The 20,630-nt window shown below is 35.8% G+C and overlaps 6 protein-coding genes across 9 annotated transcripts; 2 read left to right on the top strand and 4 right to left on the bottom strand.

Moving 5' to 3' along the window:
- Positions 1-238: 238 nt before the first annotated feature.
- Positions 239-3,074, bottom strand: LOC118435017. The gene is made up of 6 exons (XM_035849984.1): positions 2,729-3,074; positions 2,516-2,640; positions 2,209-2,423; positions 2,002-2,095; positions 1,869-1,915; positions 239-1,461 (listed from the first exon to the last, which is right to left on the bottom strand). Exons 1-6 carry the CDS (start codon positions 2,944-2,946, stop codon positions 937-939), a joined length of 1,224 nt encoding a protein of 407 aa, XP_035705877.1. The 5' UTR covers positions 2,947-3,074; the 3' UTR covers positions 239-936.
- A 3,235-nt stretch (positions 3,075-6,309) lies between these two features.
- Positions 6,310-7,775, bottom strand: LOC110847268 (SEC14-like protein 2). Its single transcript, XM_022094180.2, has 7 exons — positions 7,569-7,775; positions 7,420-7,495; positions 7,292-7,335; positions 7,097-7,211; positions 6,721-7,011; positions 6,558-6,649; positions 6,310-6,462 (listed from the first exon to the last, which is right to left on the bottom strand). The coding sequence occupies exons 1-7, from the start codon at positions 7,677-7,679 to the stop codon at positions 6,376-6,378; spliced, it is 816 nt and encodes a 271-aa protein (XP_021949872.1). The 5' UTR covers positions 7,680-7,775; the 3' UTR covers positions 6,310-6,375.
- Positions 7,776-8,995: 1,220 nt separating this feature from the next.
- Positions 8,996-10,257, top strand: LOC110846577 (TLD domain-containing protein 2). Of its 2 annotated transcripts, none has more exons than XM_022093376.2 (3): positions 8,996-9,343; positions 9,420-9,907; positions 9,997-10,257. In XM_022093376.2, the coding sequence occupies exons 1-3, from the start codon at positions 9,239-9,241 to the stop codon at positions 10,142-10,144; spliced, it is 741 nt and encodes a 246-aa protein (XP_021949068.1). In that variant the 5' UTR covers positions 8,996-9,238; the 3' UTR covers positions 10,145-10,257. The 2 variants fall into 2 exon arrangements, with proteins under 2 accessions (XP_021949068.1, XP_021949067.1); XM_022093375.2 differs by having other exon boundaries at positions 8,998-9,343; positions 9,417-9,907.
- On the bottom strand, positions 10,196-11,478 carry LOC110846576. 2 transcript variants are annotated; one of them, XM_035850210.1, is made up of 3 exons: positions 11,252-11,478; positions 10,742-11,176; positions 10,196-10,652 (listed from the first exon to the last, which is right to left on the bottom strand). In XM_035850210.1, the coding sequence occupies exons 2-3, from the start codon at positions 11,171-11,173 to the stop codon at positions 10,290-10,292; spliced, it is 795 nt and encodes a 264-aa protein (XP_035706103.1). In that variant the 5' UTR covers positions 11,174-11,176; positions 11,252-11,478; the 3' UTR covers positions 10,196-10,289. The 2 variants fall into 2 exon arrangements, with proteins under 2 accessions (XP_035706103.1, XP_021949066.1); XM_022093374.2 differs by having other exon boundaries at positions 11,308-11,478.
- Positions 11,479-12,574: 1,096 nt separating this feature from the next.
- LOC110845677 (cathepsin L1) lies at positions 12,575-14,435 on the bottom strand. 2 transcript variants are annotated; one of them, XM_035850349.1, is made up of 7 exons: positions 14,235-14,434; positions 13,848-14,160; positions 13,715-13,746; positions 13,555-13,636; positions 13,233-13,456; positions 13,013-13,110; positions 12,575-12,938 (listed from the first exon to the last, which is right to left on the bottom strand). In XM_035850349.1, exons 1-7 carry the CDS (start codon positions 14,352-14,354, stop codon positions 12,794-12,796), a joined length of 1,014 nt encoding a protein of 337 aa, XP_035706242.1. In that variant the 5' UTR covers positions 14,355-14,434; the 3' UTR covers positions 12,575-12,793. The 2 variants fall into 2 exon arrangements, with proteins under 2 accessions (XP_035706242.1, XP_035706243.1); XM_035850350.1 differs by having other exon boundaries at positions 12,800-12,938; positions 13,229-13,456; positions 14,235-14,435.
- Positions 14,436-19,346: 4,911 nt separating this feature from the next.
- LOC110847555 lies at positions 19,347-20,492 on the top strand. The gene is made up of 6 exons (XM_022094512.2): positions 19,347-19,501; positions 19,589-19,795; positions 19,872-19,907; positions 19,973-20,090; positions 20,164-20,240; positions 20,343-20,492. The coding sequence occupies exons 1-6, from the start codon at positions 19,442-19,444 to the stop codon at positions 20,382-20,384; spliced, it is 540 nt and encodes a 179-aa protein (XP_021950204.1). The 5' UTR covers positions 19,347-19,441; the 3' UTR covers positions 20,385-20,492.
- Positions 20,493-20,630: the final 138 nt, after the last annotated feature.

Raw genomic sequence — 20,630 nt, 5'->3', positions numbered from 1 at the left:
CGATTCATAAAGAGCTTAGTTTGCAAAGGACAGATTCTGCAGATCTGTTGTGGCAGATCCATAACCTGTACGAAATACGATATATCCATCTCATTTATCATAAGTCCTTTCATTCCTTGCCTTTACTGAGTTCCAGTTTGATTCTCATACATCAGATCTTTTATGTATGATTTATGAGTGAGCACAACAGAAGGATCATTTTCTTTATGATTCCTCTTTATCAGCGCAAAGCAAGACGAGCCCATCTAGGAAATTATGATCCACTTGTTATGGAGACTTATGAGCTGCAATCCTTTCACATCTTTATTTCTTTTCATCGTACTTTTATTTAGTTCACATATGTATGCATATCTTTGTAGGGCTGTCTATGCCATCATTGAAATGTGTCGTAGTCGTAGAGTAAAATTCAGTATAATATAGCACTTCTTTGAACAAGTGGAAACAAGAACTGTCACCGGGATGCCCACGCACAATTATATTTTAGTACAAATACTGGAAAATCTTGGTCCAAAATAGAAATTTATAATAATATTTATAGAAACAGAATATCATAATATACTTATTTTTATATATAGTATTTCTAACCCTGCAAAGATATCGATAACGGTACGGATTATTCACATTTATGAAAATTTATTGTTTGTTGTCATTGCAATTGCAGGGAAAGTCAGAATTACGAGGTAGGAAAAAAGGATCACTCTTTTTCTCTTATAAAAAATCTCGAGAAGCATGATTTAAGCTTCTTAAGTATTTGTCGACGAATGTACACATTTAAATTCTCAGGTTCACAATATGTAATGCATGTTTATTAATTTATAAATAAATACAAATCTTATATTTATAAATATATTTAAGCCATTTGTTCATTCAAGTATGCTTCCTATTAAGGTATTTATATGCTTAACATTTTCTTCAGACCCACCCACATAATTCGGATTAATCATTCTCACCATTGTGCATTGAAGAGGGTTGGAATGTGCTAGATTTCGCAATCGTGGGTTCTTCTCGCCCCGTCAACTCTTTGACCTCGCACGAATGGAGTCCATTATTGGACGCTGGCAGACGGGCGGTCAGCCCACGAACGGAAGTCATTAGGTCACGATGGACGCAAAATGTAACCATTGGCATGATCATAACGTACAAGTACAACGCGGATATACTCACATAGTAAATCGGTGGATACAAAAGCTTCTCTTCAAAGTACGCCTTCTTTTCCGGCTCCTCTAATAACGAAGAGGTTGTGGTTGTGGTGGTAGTGGTAGCAATAGAAAATGACGATGAGTTACTGCTAAAATGCTGGGTTTTACTTTTGTCTTCCACATTTTTGTAAAACGAATGGACTACCCCATATGGAAGCCACACGAATATGAAAACAAAAGAGTTGATGAAAAGGAAAATGGTACTGTAGCTCGGAGTTTTTGATCTGCTCCCTTTGTTCAGTCCTGTAGAGAGATTGCTCTTCTATATCAAATATGGAAAAATAGGTCAACTTTTATATCCATCATTGCAAAATTGCAAATTCTACGTAAAGTTCTAAGGTATTTTAAGGTACAAGCGCTTTTTGTATAAAATGCATGATTGTCCTAAAAAAATTCTGAGCCGGAGTGTCAGTTGTGACAAAAGACAGCTTAAATATTGTGATGGATTTTTCATAAACTGATTCTGACTGGTCGTCCATCTTATTTAACTGCAAATTTTTAGTTAAAATGGTTTGTCCTCGGCTCGATTTTACTTGGTGACTTGCTTACTAAATTAGCATATGTATCTTTAGAAATGTATGCCAACTTAATTAATAATGCATCAAAATTGTCCCTATTTCAACTTTATGTACACAGATACATGCATATGAAATTAAATTAAGTGTTTACCGAGGATCGTCGCAGGTGCTTCAATTTGGATCGAATTTTATAGAGCTCTAGAGAATCAATACATTTTATCGGTATAAAATTTATCGAATATTTGTGATTGCTCCAAATTAAATAAATTATGCACACCACTTACCAAACAGGAGATATATTGAGAGAGCAATATGTAGTAAGCTACATCGCAGAAATTCGTACACAATCCCAAGCACATAGTTCCCCATCATTGGTCCCTATAATGTAAGTATGAAATATATATTTACATACAGATAGCACAAGTAGCTTTTGTATATAAATATGTAATTCAACAAGTACTCATCATTTGATACATATTTTTTGCACTTACTCTGCAACAGGTAGAATGAACTTCACCATCTTGATGTGTATGAGAAACAAACGTTGTTGTAAAATATGTGGGGATGGCGACCGCCATTCCAACACCCCAAATGAAGGTTATCGTTTGGAACAATGAAGGAACACCGGGGCAGCTTGCCTTCAACCTTCGGCAACGTTCATGGCTTATGCAAAGTACATTGAGCGCAATAGTGTTGATGGATACATCTAAAAATAAATAAAATAAAACCAACATCATTAAAGTGCATATGCTTATACATGTAGTAACAATAGTTGCACAATCTTTCTAAATTATTCACTTCGTAAATACGACAATCCAGGGCACATATATTGTCCAATCACATATCCAGAACCATGAGTTGCTCCTAAAATTCCGGCCAGAATGCAAACAATGGCCAGGTTTGCATTTAAATATTGCAGCATTCTATAATAAGTATACATACAAAGCATTGATTATTTAATGCTTTATTTAACTCTTTAAAAATTGTCACTTAAACTCTTTCATGTCTCACCGAATATGTCTCTCCTTGAAAATTAACAAGAGGACGAAACAGTTTGGAAATATTCCCAGAGTACAAAGCACTGTGCGTATCGTGGCGTAGGTTTGTACATATGTATTTGAATTCGTCTGAAGTGACGGTGTCAATTGGCTTGACGAGGGCAGTGTGGAATTTCCATCTTGAAAATAAAAATAGGGTTGGGTGCTTATCCAATCCCCTTGGTCACCCATGTCCTTACACGACCTGTCCTGGCCCGAGCTGTCTCTTTCTCTGGGAGAAAAAAAAAACAGACAGGGTTTGAGGAGGCGAAAAGAAGAGTGGAAATTGAAATAGAGAGAGAAAGAGAGCCTCCGCTTTATCCAGGAGCAGGAGGACGACTGAGTGAAAGTGACAGGGTGAAAGTGCTGTATAACAAGGCAAGAGATCGACTGTGCCTTCCTTCCGTGCCGCCTACATAATGCATGCCCGGATTCAAGCGATGATAAGAGGAGGACAAATGCGACACATAACAAGTTCTAAACACACACGGTGCGACTCTTCTGTAATAAAACGTAACGACTTGCATTTCACATGAGAGATGCTTCATTATTCGAATTTCTGACTGAACTTCTTGAAAGATTTTATGTTTTATGTATGTAATGGTATGAGACAGTAAGAAATTGTGGTGGAATCAAAGCTTCTGAAAAGTTCAGACAGATTGTCTCATGTATGAGAACGAGAATATCTACGGGTATAACGTGCAATTTATTTAATAAATACATACGCCCAATAACCATCATTGATTTTATTTTTCTTTCAAGTTTTGCAGAGCGAGACGTGTATGGGTAAATATTTTTTAAGCCACAGAAATCTGCAATCTTAACTTACATATCATTTGTTTTATGAAATTCCTTAGATATAAAAATGTGCTTAAATCTATTTAATTTCCGCTTGTTGAAGCTTAAATTTCGTAAAGTTGTATACCCATTTACGTATATTTACAAAGTCATCCGTACAATACACAATACAAATATCCTAAGGGTAGTCATACGCAAGGAAATTCATATTTGACAATGAACTATGTCATGAATGAAATTGTAAAGACTTATTATTATTGCGCAGTTGGAGAGAAAATCACATAAATTCAAACGAAATTGCTTATTTTAGAAAGCATCACTGGTCACAAATAAACGCTTACAATATGCCATCGTATGTACATACGTATATACAAATAAATATACTCCAATTTCAAATGTTATAGAATATGTTTTGTTTGAAAACGTGCTAAATAATGTGCCATATGTATGTAATTTAATATGATGATTGCATCAAACATGGTGAAAGCACAAAGCGTATTATGATTTGGAGAAATTTCGCACGGTTTCAATATCCCAGAAAATGAGAACTAATCAGGTGTGGTTCGAATCATTGTCAAAAATACTAATGGCCAGCTAAAATATATGACGGTCTGACCAAGTATGTCTTCTTCCGTGGAAAATGTACACATCCAAAGCTATTGAATTATGCGAAATAATTTATATTACTGGTTTTCATTAGATTCGAAAAGGGCCGAATTAATAGCATGCGTGCACATGTAATATGTGCTGATACCATTGTACATTTAATAGTCGTTAAGGGTGGGTAGGTAAAGGTTGTATGTACGAATTTCGTTCCATGTATTCTTCCATGTAGTGTAGCTTAATTAAACATTTCCTAACAAAAGTTAGGATTAATTAGCGAGTATAATTATTTGCATCATTATTTGCATGCTTGTTTTCCGAGAATCAATATGTAATCAAATTTCATTATACAAGTTCTTAACATTCTCCTAATAGATATCCATTGTTGATTTTTAATTACTTGTAAATCGGGTATCTTTTGTCATTGAAGTTAATTAAAAATCCAACACCAGCTTCCAGCACGGTGCCTCGATGACTAAAAGAAATAAACAAAGTGTACTAAAGTTAGAAGTTAAATATAAAATTAGGGGCTCCGTAGTTTAATTGTGTAGAAAAGTCAAAGCGAAAACAAAGCAAATAAATCGGTGAAGTAGGGAAATATTTAGATTTGGTTGACGTTCGTCGTTGTTGCCTTGCCATATGCTTAAGCCATTAAAATTGCAATCTGTGCACTCAGAATCATATAAATGACAACTGGAAATAAATCGCATTATTCCTTTCATATTGAATTATATATGTCGCAATATATAATGTATATGCTTAGGAAACAACAGTAATACACATGTATATATGAAACGGTATATGTATGAAGAGATATATGCAATACTTATTCAGAGAGATGGTAATTATTTGTGATATGTCATGCAATGAGTAATGTTCATTATTGATTCACACGTGAATTCACATCTCACGGGAAGACTTCCACGTGCTTTGTTAATGGTAGGTGTTATTCCGGAAGGTTCTACATGGAGCATTTACATATTCAATATCTAGGTTTCATTGTGCGACATGGAAATTATGAAAGCATAATATCATTCTTCCACCGCTAGAAAAAGCAACCTCGCCTGCAAGTTATAAGGTGGTTTTATACATATTTTGTAGATATTTTTAACGCGAGTATGAATTTATCAGTCCTTGATAAGTACAGGTACAGTATGCAGGACAGTATGGTACAGTACTGCAATATGGATTTAGCTTGGTATATACTATAATTGTTGGACCAACAATGTTGGTTCAGTAATTTTCGTTCTGAGAGAATTTGCAAACTTGGCGAAATGCTTCGGGTATTAAATAAATAAATATACTCGCATACTTCATGTACCTTGGAGAGCGGAATTCTCACCTTTTCCCATGACCCAATCAACCCATTTCCTTTGGAATCGTCATCAAACGAAACAAAGCAGGAGTCACCCATGGATGAACGATGAGAGTCCGTATGTACTGTGGTGCGGAGAAAGTTTGCAGAGGAGTTAAGGGGCTTGTGGCTGAAGGAACTTGAGATGAAAAACAAATGTCATCTGTCAAATGTGCGCATGAAGAAATCATTACGGCAGAATGGACAAGTCCAACTTTTCTCGTGGCGATGACACCAACATGCGAAATAAATATGTAGGTGTATACATAAGTAATATGTGTGTATGTATAATGCAAAGGTAGATAAGTACATACGTATCCCCACATGCATGATATTGATGTCACGCAAAGTTTCATTTATTTATTTCGAGCTAAAGTAGTGTGGGATGTTTTCTACCTTATTTTTGGCTGGTGAATGTTACATAAGCGAAATAAAGTATCGGGAAGAAACTTGTAATCTCCAGTAAGTTTCCTTATAAGATGAGGAAATGGCGAAGCCGTCGTTTGTACCACATCAAGTTACGTGTATACCGAGTTGAGTATAAAATGTACAATTTTTCTGCAAAAGATTTTAATCAGCACTAAAATTTTTGGTCCTTGAAAATAGTTCCCGAACTTTCGAAACCTTGGCTTTGAACTTCTCCCAGAATCTGATTTGACTTGAATTTGATGCATCCACGAGGAAAAAGTAATTACTTAATGTTAACATGTGTGTGATCATACGTAAGAAGTGTGACATCAAATAATCTGAATTAATTTACCGGCTTGTCGTTGACTTACTTACAACTCTCACTTCAGAAATGCAGTTATCAAACGCATAAGGTTTCTTTTTATTAGTATTCCGACGAACTTTATTACCATAATACATTAAAAGTCGTCTGGCTTATTTCCACCCAAATCTATGGGTAGCTGATCCGCGTCTACTTCGTTCAAAAGCTGTGATTGCCATTTGGACTAGAAGAGGCATAAAAGTAAAGCATGATTTCATGTATTATGTCAAAACTGATATTATTTCTGAAATATTTAGTATTGTGGTTCGTTGCTCTTACCTTGTTGCCACCCATTATTTTAAGAGATTGTCTTGTAGAAGGTGAGAGGAGAGGACGAATCAAGCGCAAAACGCCATCAAAGATATCGGGAGCTGCATATAAAACATTACCATGAAATTGTATGATAATTTGAAAATTTATCTAAATATTAGTAACAACTCACTGTTAACCAGGACCATCTGATCCATCGTTTGTGGATAATGTTCCTCGTAGTTATTAGTAAATGCCGTGAATACAGAAAGACATCTCAAACAGCCAGACTCAACCAAGTTGAAGTTCTCCAGGGTATTCACCATACTGAATCGAGTAACATTTCTGCCTGCCGACTGTTCCTCACGAATCCTCGCCGTCGCGTCCTCGAGCATTTTGATCATCCATCTAGTCAGACGAGGGCCGTCCTTTGTCAGGAGAATGGACCTTATATCCCAAGGCGTACTGGGCGAGATGATGAGCACTGGAATAAGAGAAGACATTATCGAGTCTGATAACGACGTGATGCGAGCAGATGTTAATTGGATACATATAAATTATCGTCTTACAGGGTTGCCCTTTTTTATTGACTGAATCCACCGAGTAAGGAAAATTTCGTTCAAACAGAGACCAATCTTCAGTGCCAATACTGTCGATAGAATTTGTGTTGCGCCACTTAAGAGACTGCATATACACAAGAAAGGAAAGTTAAGTGCTTTCAAAAGTCAATGTTTTTTACAAGAATTGAAATAGAACTAACTCACCTTCAGTAACATCTTTTCTGCTGCATCAACATCAAAGTTGCGAGCTGGAAGGAATATAAAAAAGGAAGGAAGTAAATATATGTACGACATTTATATGTATAAAACAATATATCTTGTGGTTGACTCACCTCTTAACCAGCGAACAAGAAAAATATCTTTTTTCATGTAGTCATGCGTAAGTTCGGGTAAAACTCTGTCCCTGAGCTGCGGAAATGAAACAGACATTCAGATTTCTACACTTTGAACAACTCGATTGACTGGTAAATCACCACGTCACCTCATCCAATGCATTTTTCTCCTTTATGGAAATTGTTAGATCCTCCTCAAAAGAAATCCCCCCACAGGTTGAGAACAGAATGAACAATGACAAAGTTGTGATGGTGAGCATAATTGGAATTTTAGTAAGTGGAGGCAAAATGAGACTATGAGACCGACCCGACCTGCTCAACCGAAATATTGTGTTCGATAAAGTAAAGTGCAAACTGTTGAAGGATATTCCTTTTATATGTAATTTGACAAGTCTGCTGGATAAAAGTTTGCCAATTAAAGTAAGCGAACCGCTTTTTTGTCGATTCTCCCGTGTGAACTCGTCGTCGTGAGTCACTTTGATGGGGTTGAACTACGGTAGTAAGCCGTCAATGCATCCCAGGTCGTGCATAAGTACATGTGTTTCAGCAGCAATAAAAGTAAGGATCCGACGATACTGACAAGAAGGACAACTGGTTTCATTGATGTTGATTATATGTTTGATGACTAATAACCATAAAATTAATTAGCTTTACAGTCAACATTTTCAAGACGTGTTGTACAGTATAAAGTTGAAAAATTAAGTATTAGCTAGATATTTCAGAAAATTGCTTATAGTACAACAGAAGACAAATGGCTTGAATTAGGTAAAATCACAGATCTAGTTTTTTCACAGGCTTCTGGATCTTATCCATATGCCTGCTCGCATATTTGCTGCAAGGTTAAGGTCAAGAGCGATAAGATATTTTTTGCGCTTTTGTTGCCCAGTCTCTTTTCATTATTTACTAGATTTGAGTATTTTATGTGACGTCAGTGATGATGATGTGTTGGGTAGTTTTAAAATCCATCAACTATACAGTGCACCAATCTGCACTAGCATATCTACATTGATAAAAGAGACTACTGCGTTCTGTCCGTAAATAAATTACTACCTTTCAAATGCCTCAACTGCATAAATTTCTCGTTCGTTGTGGTCTTGTCACATTTCGTGGAAATTTGAAGTTACGTCGCAACAGGAGACTATATGAATTTGCAAAAATATGTAGAAGTTTATAGAAGCAAAATTGATTTAAAGTAGATTTGTATGCAACAATGCACGACTATCTCATACATATATCTCATTTCTCATAACCACCTACGCATAATGTAATTGTTTTAACACTCAAATGTCCTGTCGGAAAATTTTCAGAATTAGATACTTATCCACTACAGCCTGTATAAATTCGTCAACAGCAAGAATAACTTGAGTTTTCGTACATACCACGTGCATCTCGTCTGTATATCTGTAACCAGTTCCATTTCGTGTCTAAATTTTAACGCCCCATTAACATTGACATTAGCATCATCTTCCCATAGACGGCTTAATTACCTGTCTGAAAGTGTATTGGTCCCATGATAACTTACACCTCTCTATCAGTAAATGAAATGGCAATAGCAGTTGAGCTCACCTCATTTACCTGCATACTTATTCTGGTCTGGTTTTGTCGGAAAAATGTAGTTCACTTCTGGTTTTTCTTTAAATTATGACAGAATTTTGCGCAGTGAATTCATAACTTTATGACTTATACCTCATGATTTTTGTCATGTCCTTCTCATTCAAAACTTTCCATGGACAAGTTCACATGCAACCATTCAATCTTCCTGATTTTTTAATTACAGATTTCCCTTCATTCATAAAAAATAAAAACAAACAGATCAGAAATGCAGTATCAGTCGCATTGTATGCCTTCGTTAAATCTGCTGGAAAAATTGGTGCATTCATTTCAATCTAGAAAATCTTGGAGTGTAAAGACTGCACAGAAAAAAGTATAAGAAAAAAACATATAAACCCATTATTTTGTTCAATTTACTAATTTACGATTTCTGATTTGTAATTTAGCAGTTGAAAAAGGCAGAGGAAAAGGTGATAAAATCTGAAACAACAACAGAGCCGAAAGTATTATGGCAAATCGGTGCTCCTGATGACGAAGACGATTTCTTGCAACAAGTGGCCAAGGAGTCTCTCATCCTGCGTGGCGATGACGCAATTGCGCTCTCCGCCCAGCTTCCGCCCCGTGCCACCGGATTTCCGTGGAAATTAGTCTACTCCACCCACACCCATGGCACCTCGCTTTCCACTCTGATACGAAAGTTGACCAAGGAAACAGCCCCCTCATCCCCGATCATCCTTCTCATCGAGGACCTTGAAGGACATGTGTTTGGTTCTTACATGTCCTGTGCATGGAAAATCAGTGACCACTTTCATGGAGACTCTTCTACCTTCGTTTTCAAGGGAGGGCCAGAGGAATTCACCTCTTTCAAATGGAGTGGACATAAACATGCATACTTTCTTCAGGCCAAGGAAGACTTTGTTACGATAGGAGCGAGCAAGTAAGTGAATTATACGCAATATTTAATGGGTATCGACGTGATGAATGTACATATGTCGGATGCTTATTTATTTTGTTTTAATATTTCAGTGGGAAGTATGCACTTTGGTTGGACAACTGTCTAGATAAGGGAAGGACGGAAGAGTGCAAAACTTTTGGGTCTACGCCGTTAACGCCAAATAAAGATTTTTCCGTCAAGTATTTAGAATGTTGGGCGCTGGATGATTTATTACTTTAGCGAATTTTCCTACATTTTATCTTCACGTCTGAAACTCTGAATGTCTAATAGTTACTATCAGTCAATTTATTATTTGAATAAAATACAATGCCAAACTTTGTTGTTGCATTCAACATTCTTACTGCAGAAAAATATATATGGATTTTTATAGTGGTTCATAGAACGCTTGTTTGTTTGGAATGAAGGAGGAATAAGCTCTCCTGTGAGATGGTCGTCTTTCCACCGTCATAGGCCACTGTTCCAAACGATATCTCCAATTGAAACAGATAGAACAGCAGGTAACCGCGTTGTGGACGATGAACAGAACTAATCCAACGCCAAACAAGATGTACAGGATCACAATCAGGACATGAATAATGCGCCCATTAATTAGCTTCGCGAATGTGGAAGGATTGCTGCTTTCCCCGTCGGCAGCACGAGGTGTCGTGCTGGGTGGTTTCCCAACACCTGAACGTCCAAGTAGGAGTCGATGGCTGGTCATGTTCGCAGGGGGAGTGGTGGTGGTGACCTTTCACATAAATATAATAGTATGCATACGACATTTCACTGGAGCTGGAATAAGATTTATACATAGAATAAAATCTAAATGTTACAAACCTGTTCGTCATCTTCACCATTATCTTCTGAAGTCTCGTCTTCGTCTTCATTATCAGTGTAAGCCTCGTCGTCGTCATATTCATCATCAGTGTAATCCTTATCGTCTAAAACGTCCTCGGTGATGTTAATACGGAGGAAGGTGACGCGCACCAAGAAAGGAAACTTGAGTGATTCTTCTGCCCTCTCGCTTTTGGGAATGATTACATAATCTTGCGCTCTTAGTTGCGAGTTATTCTCGCCCTCGGGGAGGATGTCAGGGGACACTTCGTAAATATTCGACGAATTGAGATTTGTCACGAAATTGATCATATTTTCTGGTACAGTATCCAGTTGTTGCAAGGAGTCAAGTTTCTCTAGCGTGACTGGTGTGGACTTTGCAGTTGCAGCAACCAACCACAGGATGAGAGAGAGAATGGGGAGCTTTGATGCCATTTCCTGTAATTTTAGGTAAAATATATTAAAGAAAATTAGAAGTTTGATAATCAAGAATCTCCACAAATAAAAACCTGCCTTGGATTTTGATTTTCTTTGCTGATACAGCTTCTTTGATTTATAAATGCACGCACCGTTGATAATTCTGACGCTCGTTCTGCCAATATGCTGTCTTTGCAAATTTGAAATGGTAACTGAAGGTTGGCTGAGTACTTAAGGGCGACTGAGGCAAGAAAAAAACGTAGTGGCAAAGTATCCAGCCAAACTGGTGGCTTTAGTGACTACGATTCTGCATGACTCATACATATTTACTGATAGGACAAAGCTCTCATTCCATGAAGGATATAAATGAACAAAAGTTCTTAACAAATTGTTTGTGATCAAAGGTCAGGTTTGTTAAGAAGTTGGGCATTTCGTTACAAAATCTCCTTGTTTCCGATGATGGTTTTCATAACATATATGTGTTTATGTATGTACATGCATACTTTTGTGTTAAGTACTTTTCAATCTTGTACGAATGTAGTACTAAATGTAGACTGATTCGTAGTATAAAATATCACATTAATCTTTATCTTATCAAGCAGTGATGGCACAAGACTGTGCAAGATCAATATTTATCAAAGTAAAAGCAGTTCACCAGAATCAGGAAAATATCAATTTCAATAACTATTTCATAAATTGAAGTGTATGCGTGTACACTCATGTGTATATGATGCGATAACTAAAAACATTCAGAGTTTGTGCATGAATGTACATACGTACACATATGTATCTCCACCAATAGAAGTATTATTTTATGAGATTATGTAGAGTATGTAATACTTTTCTTAAGAAATATTCTCAAAACAGTTTATAAATATTTCTTCGTAAATGCGTTTTATTAACGAAATATGTATAAAATGTAGAATTTCTGGGAAATTAATGAATCACCAACCGGATCATGTCTCTTATACGTCTTTGAATAATTTATATAGTTTGCACAATGTTTCCGGTGAAACATGGGACTGTCTGTATATCACATCACTTTTGGTAACAAGTAGAGCGGATGAACCTCCGAATTTAGTCTTAAAATGCTTATCTAGTGAGGTTTTTGGGTCTATGCGAAGCGAGGATTCGAAGCGTATGAATTGATACATAATTAATATGGTGAAATGGGTTAGTTCGTCCAAAGTTAGATACACATTTACGTTACCTAACGTACATAGTGTCCAAATCTATGTATGTACTTCATATGTATGTTTAATCTCCATCGTATGCATTTCAAAAGTTTCACTGGTATGTAACAGGTTGTGAAGCTTTGGCCAAGGTCAATAATTTACAACTTTGGATGTAAAGTGGTATGATGACGTTATGACGATACCCTTAAGACCATCGATACTTAAAATGGAATACATTTTTGCATATTCATAAAGCTTGTTTATTGTGGTTTTGGGTGCTCTGAATAATTAAGGTGAGTTTTAGGGATCAATTAGATACAATCGACATGTCAATAACTATAACGGTGGTTAGAATCCTTGCATCTTCTGGAAACTGGTTTACGCAAGTGCTTAATAATTTTACAGTAACCATAATAAATACTTTGTATCATTTAATTGCTATATAAAATTCATTCACAAACTACTAAATGTTAACATATGCCACATCTTTTGTTATGCCGCAATCTTTTCCAGCACCTCGTTGAACTTTTGCATAACCTTTCTCCCCCCATCGACTACCCCAGGAATTTTTAATCAGCCAGTAATCCTTCCCACCGTCATTCCCATAACTAGAAATTCATACACGGAATTAATATATTTGCAGAATTATCAGTTATGCGAGTTCTTATATTTTGTACGTTACCCAACCAGAAGTACGGCATGGCTAAGATTAGAACTCCTGCAACTGTACACACCTTTGGAATACATTTGCAGTTCTCGTCCATCCAGAGCGATTGCCAACTAAAAATAAAGGACAATTTATTTACAAAATCTCGGTCTTATTGGTCGGCAAAATTTCATGCGCGAAACCCATTTGCTATGTTTTGCTAACTGGTGATCTATAAGAAAATTTAACAACCTACTGGTCCTTTGGACACTAAGCCCTTCATGATCGTGTCTGCATTCTTCTCGATCCTTCCGTAGTCACTAACATGCGCCACGGCCCCATTCAAGTCGAAGTGACACTGGCCTGCATGTCCATTTCCTGCAGAATAGGGATATTTTTCCTCTGTCGTTATTCCACCGGCTTCCTTAATGTAACGCCATGCCAAAATGGGTAGTCCTCCGTCGCAGCCGTGAGACCTTTCTATATATGTTTTTAGTGTTTAATGTTTTCTTATGACGCATGTACATATTTATATAATTATGAGAAAAATTTAGTGCGTAATTATTTTATTTACTCACTATCACAATCTACAACTTGTTCTTCGCTAAGGATTTGTTGATTTTCACCCTTGATCAGAATCTGACTCTCCATTGCACCGACCTATGTACATATGTAAGTATGGAGCTAAATAGAATGAAATACTTAATTTAGTAAAATGGTTAAAAATGGACACATTACTGCTGCAAATGCCCAACAAGATCCACAGCGTCCTATGCGCAGTAAAAATATGTAAGTGAACACATCCTAAAAATTTCTCCACCATCCATTTGGAACGTTTGTGATATTGATTTCACTAATAATAAATACACACCTTGATACTTAACGGGTGTAACCATTCCTTTTGCTTTCCAGTCAAAATTAGTATCAAGTTGTCCAACGTTACTGAAGTCCGATGCAGAAGACATTGTTTCAGTCCTTGTGTCATTTGAAGGTTTGTAACCGCAATAGTTGGCAGAAAACGAGTCTCCGTCGATGTCTGCGAATGCATTCAGTTCTTTTTGGTAGGAGACTTTACCCTCTGCAAATGCCTTGTTGTGCGATTCCACTGCTTTGGCATTCTTTAAAAAGATTTTCTTGCGAATTTTCTCATTCTCAGAGTTAGCAAAAACTTTCCCGTGGAAAGCCTGTAATAAACGACCAGCATTTTCTAAGTATTAGTGTAATAATCCAATGACAATTAAGCCGTGTAGTTAATTGCCTTGAAAGACTCCCAATCTGATAATGGAGGAGCATTCCCTTCTCCGCTGGATGTAGCAAACAAGGACACACCAATAATAAGGAAAGAAACTATGGGTGAAAATCCTGATGTCCTCATCATGGCAGTACGTATTCTGTAATCGAAGCCTAATTATTTCTACCTATGTAAGTACCTCAGAATACTGACTGACTGATTAAGCATCTAGTTTATCCAATCTTTTTTATCTTGCAAAATCTTCATTTTGCAGTAAAGTAATTAATTTATTAATTGTTCTGAATGATACATTTGAAATCTGTTTAAAATACGTTCATAACTTTATGCGTATGAATTCTGTGAAATTTATGATTTACTTGATAAATCCTCCCATTTGAAGGTAGCTTAATTCGTGGAATATTCCGTTAAAAAATTGTCCAATAAATCAAGTCATTACATGTACGTTATATGTAAATGTGTAATTTATTTTGGTTAATTGTAAGAATTTATAGCTGTAATGAGTACTCTGATGGAACGACATTGGTTTGTGGAAACCATCAGAATGATTCTATTACACATTTTAAATTATTAAGTGTTGTATAAATCGTTTGAAATATAAATGGTGTAATTTATATAATAGCGATAATTTATTGTATTTAAATACACTTTTTGTGGTTCCAAAATATGAGCTTTAGAGCTTGACGTAAGCGCCCTTGATATTTATGAGTAATTATTGGATTAATTGCTCTAAGGTCTCAATGACCTCCTGTCATTTTGTGCATGATTAGAAATGAGTAAAGTTGGATGTTCAATCAGATAAATCGACAAAGTATTTCTACCATAGTTTTATTTCTTACAAATGGAAATACAAATAAATATATAAATATTCGTTAAATGTTTCTATATAATATGTTGGGATTAATATTGCAAGCTATTTTAAACATAATTACATATCAGGTGCTAATTTCGTGTATTTTTATTTATTTATTATCATTATCGGCGACCCTGTCAAAAATGCGATTATTTAGGACTGTGCACATAAATACGTAAGCAAGTGGAATTTAATTGATGTTCTTTTCTCAAATATTTATTTCATACAACACCAAAGTGGGCATAATTTTCATTGATCATTATCTATATTTTCTAATATTGCTTAAAAGTAATCAATAAGTTTAGCGTAAGCTGCATCAAATTATTCAAGCAGCATAGGACAATTCCATTTTCGAACGTATACAATGAGCCAGACCTACATCGGACCCCGTTTAGTGACGCTGCATAAGTTTTCATCAGTTTGACCTCTTTTGGTCCAGACCCAGCCACCACCCTCTTTTTCTTCCACAGCATGATCAACCTCTTATTTTCCTCATTCACCACGCCTGCAATGCTCAGCGGGGTGATCGCTTCGTAGAAACAACGAGCCCCACATAAAGGAAACATGAGATTAGAACCAGGGTCGTTTTTCCAGATTCTTATTACGCCAAACAGTAAAAGTGCCACGACGGAGAATAGAATCGTAGGAAACGTTGCGAGATACAATTTGAAACAGTTATTTAGTTGACTCATGATGCATTCTACGTTTCGGTAATCGGCAATAGCTTCGTGACCCGATTGGTTTCCATTCATCCCGTTCTCCCTACAAAACAATTGAAAAATGTGAAATAAATGATGCATTATGACGCAACTCTGGAAAAACAAAAGCATATCGCAACTTACGATATGCTCTTTAGTTCATCCACAACCCATGACAGCCCCAAGAAAATAACAGCCCAGTTGAAAGAGAACGACGTAAAGATAATCGTTGTGAGATAATATTCAATCATGATGAATGGAACTTTATGATGCCATGGAATAAAGTGATCCTTAAAGTCATCACATGGAAGAAAGAGTGAGCTTGAAAAATGGGGGGCACAAGGGCTCTCGTACACCAAAGTGGCATGAATTCCTGGGTTTAACACCCAGAGTATCATCCCAATTAAGAGATAGTAGCCAAGTCGGGCCTGGGATTTTCGCACTTTCAAGATAAATCGGCGATTTGCTGGCTTGATGAGTATCAGTTTGGCCATTCTGGACACTATGTAAGTATTTAAATTCGAGACATTATATTTTTACAAATATTTGTATCAACCAACAAAAACGTTTTCTTACACTCTTCTTCCTTTTCCTCCATGTATACGAACATGCAATTAATCAAGTGTCTTACACCCCCCTCATCAATTTTAATCTGGCAATGTGAGAAACAAGTGAGAACGTAGATACCAACCCACGCACTGTTTAAAATTCTTAGCAAGAGAGGAAAGTAGCTTCTGCTGGTAATACTTGCATTCACCAGTCTCCCGATTGCAAATGAGGTGAAGCTAAAATTTATCGCAAAATGAATTTCGAATATGATCCATGTCAATGTTCCTCCTTTGAGCAATCTCCGTCGTTTTTCGTCCCATTGGTATGGAATTAATTTTAAGAAGCAGCAAACTTGCAGTAAATTATGATAGATAGAAATGCACAAAGTGTTTAACATTTTGAAACCGGGTAAAATTTGATGTATGGCAGTGTTGGAATTTAGAAAAAGACAGTTTTTTATGAAGCGAGTAACAGGTACAAACGAATACCTTTATATGTACATACATAGTACATATAAATACATGTTTGCATGTGTATATTTAGCTTGGTCTTGTTGCCTCATTATTTCTGATTATCTTGTTTTTTGTTCACATTGAATAAACACCATTATAATTCATCGACTACTATTTAGAATTATAAGGTCACGTATTTGCCTCGTTCTCTGGAAATTGACGCGCCCTCGTCATAAATATAGCATCACTTAATTTCAAACACAAAAGCCGAAGCAAAATAAACTAGTTAAAACTATTTGCTTAATCAATTATTGGCAAATGAACGTGCTTCGAGTTTCGATAAATACGCGATCGGGCAGCCATGGTCTAACTACGCAAATAAGTACATGCCTCTCGCTTCCTGATTTTGACATCAAGTTCTAGATGTAAATGTACGTATAACTAAGTAAATTGAATATATGAAACTGATACGCATTTGTACATGGTCAATAGTTAGTGTCTCAACAATAGACACCACATTATGATCTAGTATCTTCATTTCTTATTTATTGTTGGACTCATAAATAGACGTAGAATTTGACAGTTTAACCCTGAAAGTTCTTGGGAAGATATGAATAAGTATTCGTGTATACTTAATACCTATGTAAGTAATACCAAAGTCTACAAGCCTAATTTCCAAATGAGATCTCCATTTATTTGTTCGACCGTCCAAAATTAAAACAAAATCGAGCAAAAACTTTTATTACAGATTAATATCAACAAAAATACCTGCATAAGTTACAAATCATTTAACTCGGCCATTATCTAGATAGAATTATAGAATTCTTCCATCTTGAAACCGGATACATGGTTATACGAATCTATTTTGACTTTAAAAATAAATTATCCATATACAGAACTATATGCAATTACATTTATGTAACACTTACGTACATATGTATATCTACCTATGCATGCATTTACAATGATAAATCCAATTATGTACATACTTATGTAGTTAGCCCACTTGCTGCATGAAACTCAAAAGAATAGTTTTTTTATTGCAAAATGCTCTCCCTGATCGAGCCAGATAGGATTTTCTCTATAGAATATTAGTTACTAAATCTCCGTACGTGATACATGCACAAATTTTAATTCTACTTATATCGCGTGTCACAAGGATACAGCTCCCAGCAAAATTATAAATACGACACGATGCAGATTTAAAATAATGATTCCCAATAGATAAGGGCTCAATAAAATGGCATACTTAATTTGCACAAAATTAGAGGACGAGTATTAACTACCATCCGCCCAATCCATGGTACTAAAGTGCTAATTTGGGTATAAAGTTCCATAAGAACTACTCGTAATTGCTATCATTTCCGGAAACTACAATGGCAATTATACGTATTTATGTGGACGAAGGCATGCATTTATGTATATGTATAAGTACGAGTTCGACTAATTAATCACATACATATGCATACCGCTGATACGTATTTATGTTAGTTTGTTGTTCATTTTCGGTTAATTAGCACAAAAAGTAAGGACAATAAAACTTTTGAAATGTACATAGGTTAAGGAATTATAAACCAGGTAACTCGCAGTATGCACAGTAATTGTCAAGCTCCATATTATGCGTCCGTGCGTCCCTTGTATACACAGATGTACATGCATATGTACATATGCTGGACAATTTTGACAAAATGCAGCATATACATAAACAGTATACACATATGATTATTTAAAGAAAGAGTTTATTTTTCTTCTTTAAAGTCTAAAATCTGCAATCTAAATATCTGGTGTACTAATTGTTAGTTTTTTAAATGCGAAAATGAATAAGTTGTTGTTCTCCAATAATCTTTTGTGTGAAAACTAAACGATGAGTTTCACATCGCTACTATCGGTACACAGAATTGTAGGACGTTGTCTCTTTCTACTACTACTTTCTCTTTCTTTTCCGAACTACTCACTCACGTCTAATGATCACGCCTTTCTTAATCTTTAGATACAAGTTAAAAATACATATGTACATATGCTTGGTACTGTAAAATTATTTAACATTCTAACATTAAACATAAACCAAATCATATGCAATTTATTAATAATGGCGAATTGTTCGTGTTTGTTGTACTTCTTTTTCGAGTGGTTAGGGCATGTTTCGTTTTCAATGAATCACATGCAACTTCCTGCAGTTTTTGACTGATCCTAGGCTAAACTTGATAAGGTTTAATATTTAAAAGTGAAGACAAAATAAATTATATAATAATCTATATGCAACCTCATTAAAAATTAAACTGCGTATACTGGACAATTTGTCCAGTTTCAAGGCTATGTAATGTGACGCATGTAGTTCTAACACCTTAATTTGTAACTTATGCACACATACATATAAGTTTATACTCATACATTCTGCTTACAAAGTAAGTATTAAACGTTTCTTTTTTTGATCTAGCTGATTAAATGATATGACACCGGATGTGCCTAGGATCACGAATTTTGCATTGAGTGCTTGCACAATTGCTGGCCACAAGTTTCTATTCACCAAATGAGACGTGATTCAGCCGCAGAATTTTACTATTTAAGGAAACACTTCCTCTATAATTATTCACTTCATTCACATCTTCCAATTAATCCTCGCAAAATAATTTTTCGAAAAACTTTTCGCAACAATCTTCCAAAATGTACAAGTTTGCGTTTGTCTTGTCGTTGGTCCTTGTGGTCATTATTTCCGCAACATCCGTAAGAGTAAAATCAACTTTATATAGTGCATTATATAGAAAAACTTCAAAAAATGTCGAAACATATTATTAAATTTTTACTCTATAGGCCGGAAAAACGGACGGAAAAAAGTGGAAGGGAAAGTTCAAGAATATGACCTGCAAGGGAGAGTCCATGAATATGACGTCAATGTTTGTGGGTCAGAAGGAATGCTACGCCGAGGTCGTTGGAACCGGAGGCACCACGGTCAACCCAACCACCGTTACGGAAGAGAACCGCAAAGAATGGATGAAGAAATGGAAAGAAAACGAACTGGTATATAAAATTATGAAAAATCAAATATAATCCCTTCGTACATATGCAAACTAACGCTTAACGTTCTCCATTCAAGTGTATCGAAGTGTGTAAGTGGAAAAAGCAAAAGATGGTAGGTTAACAAGGTTCATTAAAATTACGGTTATCTTGAGTTTTTAACACCAACTAATTTTTTAGCTGAATGATGACGGAACTTACAACGCGGACGGATCTGAAAAATTGATGAAAGCTGTTCTGCCTACTTCTGTTCAAGCAGCTTTCAAGAAAGCCGTCGATGAATGTGCATCCACTAATGGTCAGTTTTCCAATAAATATTAGACTCTGTTTATGATGTTGAAGATGTGACGACGAAATTTTTCCATTTTTAGGTAAATCGTTCAGTTTGGACAATAAGTGTGCTGGATATAAGGCCTTCAAGGATTGCAAAGTCAAGAAATTTATGGAGGTTTGTACATGCATAAATATTACTTGTGTAGTTTCCCATGTTTATTTGAGTTTATTTACATATATATCCTGATACACATTTTAATTTGAATATTTCTTATAGATCTGCGAAATCAAAAAGGGAGAATCAGCCGAAGAAGTTTAAAAGCATCACATAATGCTCGTCTCATGTACCTCAATCATATCCTTGTTTCCAAATTATATCTCAACTTTGAATTAAATTTAATCAGATCTGAAATTGTACATAGCTAAATAATTCTCCATTGTGTTTCATATGATGATAATTTTCATGCATACTTGAATATGATTTCTACTCTGTCTGAAATGACTGACCACCCGCACCTAAGATTACATCAGATTAACACTCATATGACTCCACAAACACTTGAGA

Source organism: Folsomia candida, unplaced genomic scaffold (assembly GCF_002217175.1).
Source record: "Folsomia candida strain VU population unplaced genomic scaffold, ASM221717v1 Fcan01_Sc003, whole genome shotgun sequence".
In the NCBI taxonomy this organism is placed as follows: Eukaryota; Metazoa; Arthropoda; class Collembola; order Entomobryomorpha; family Isotomidae; genus Folsomia; species Folsomia candida.
The sequence above is the reverse complement of the archived record's forward strand: the minus strand, read 5'-3'. Positions and strand labels throughout refer to the sequence as shown.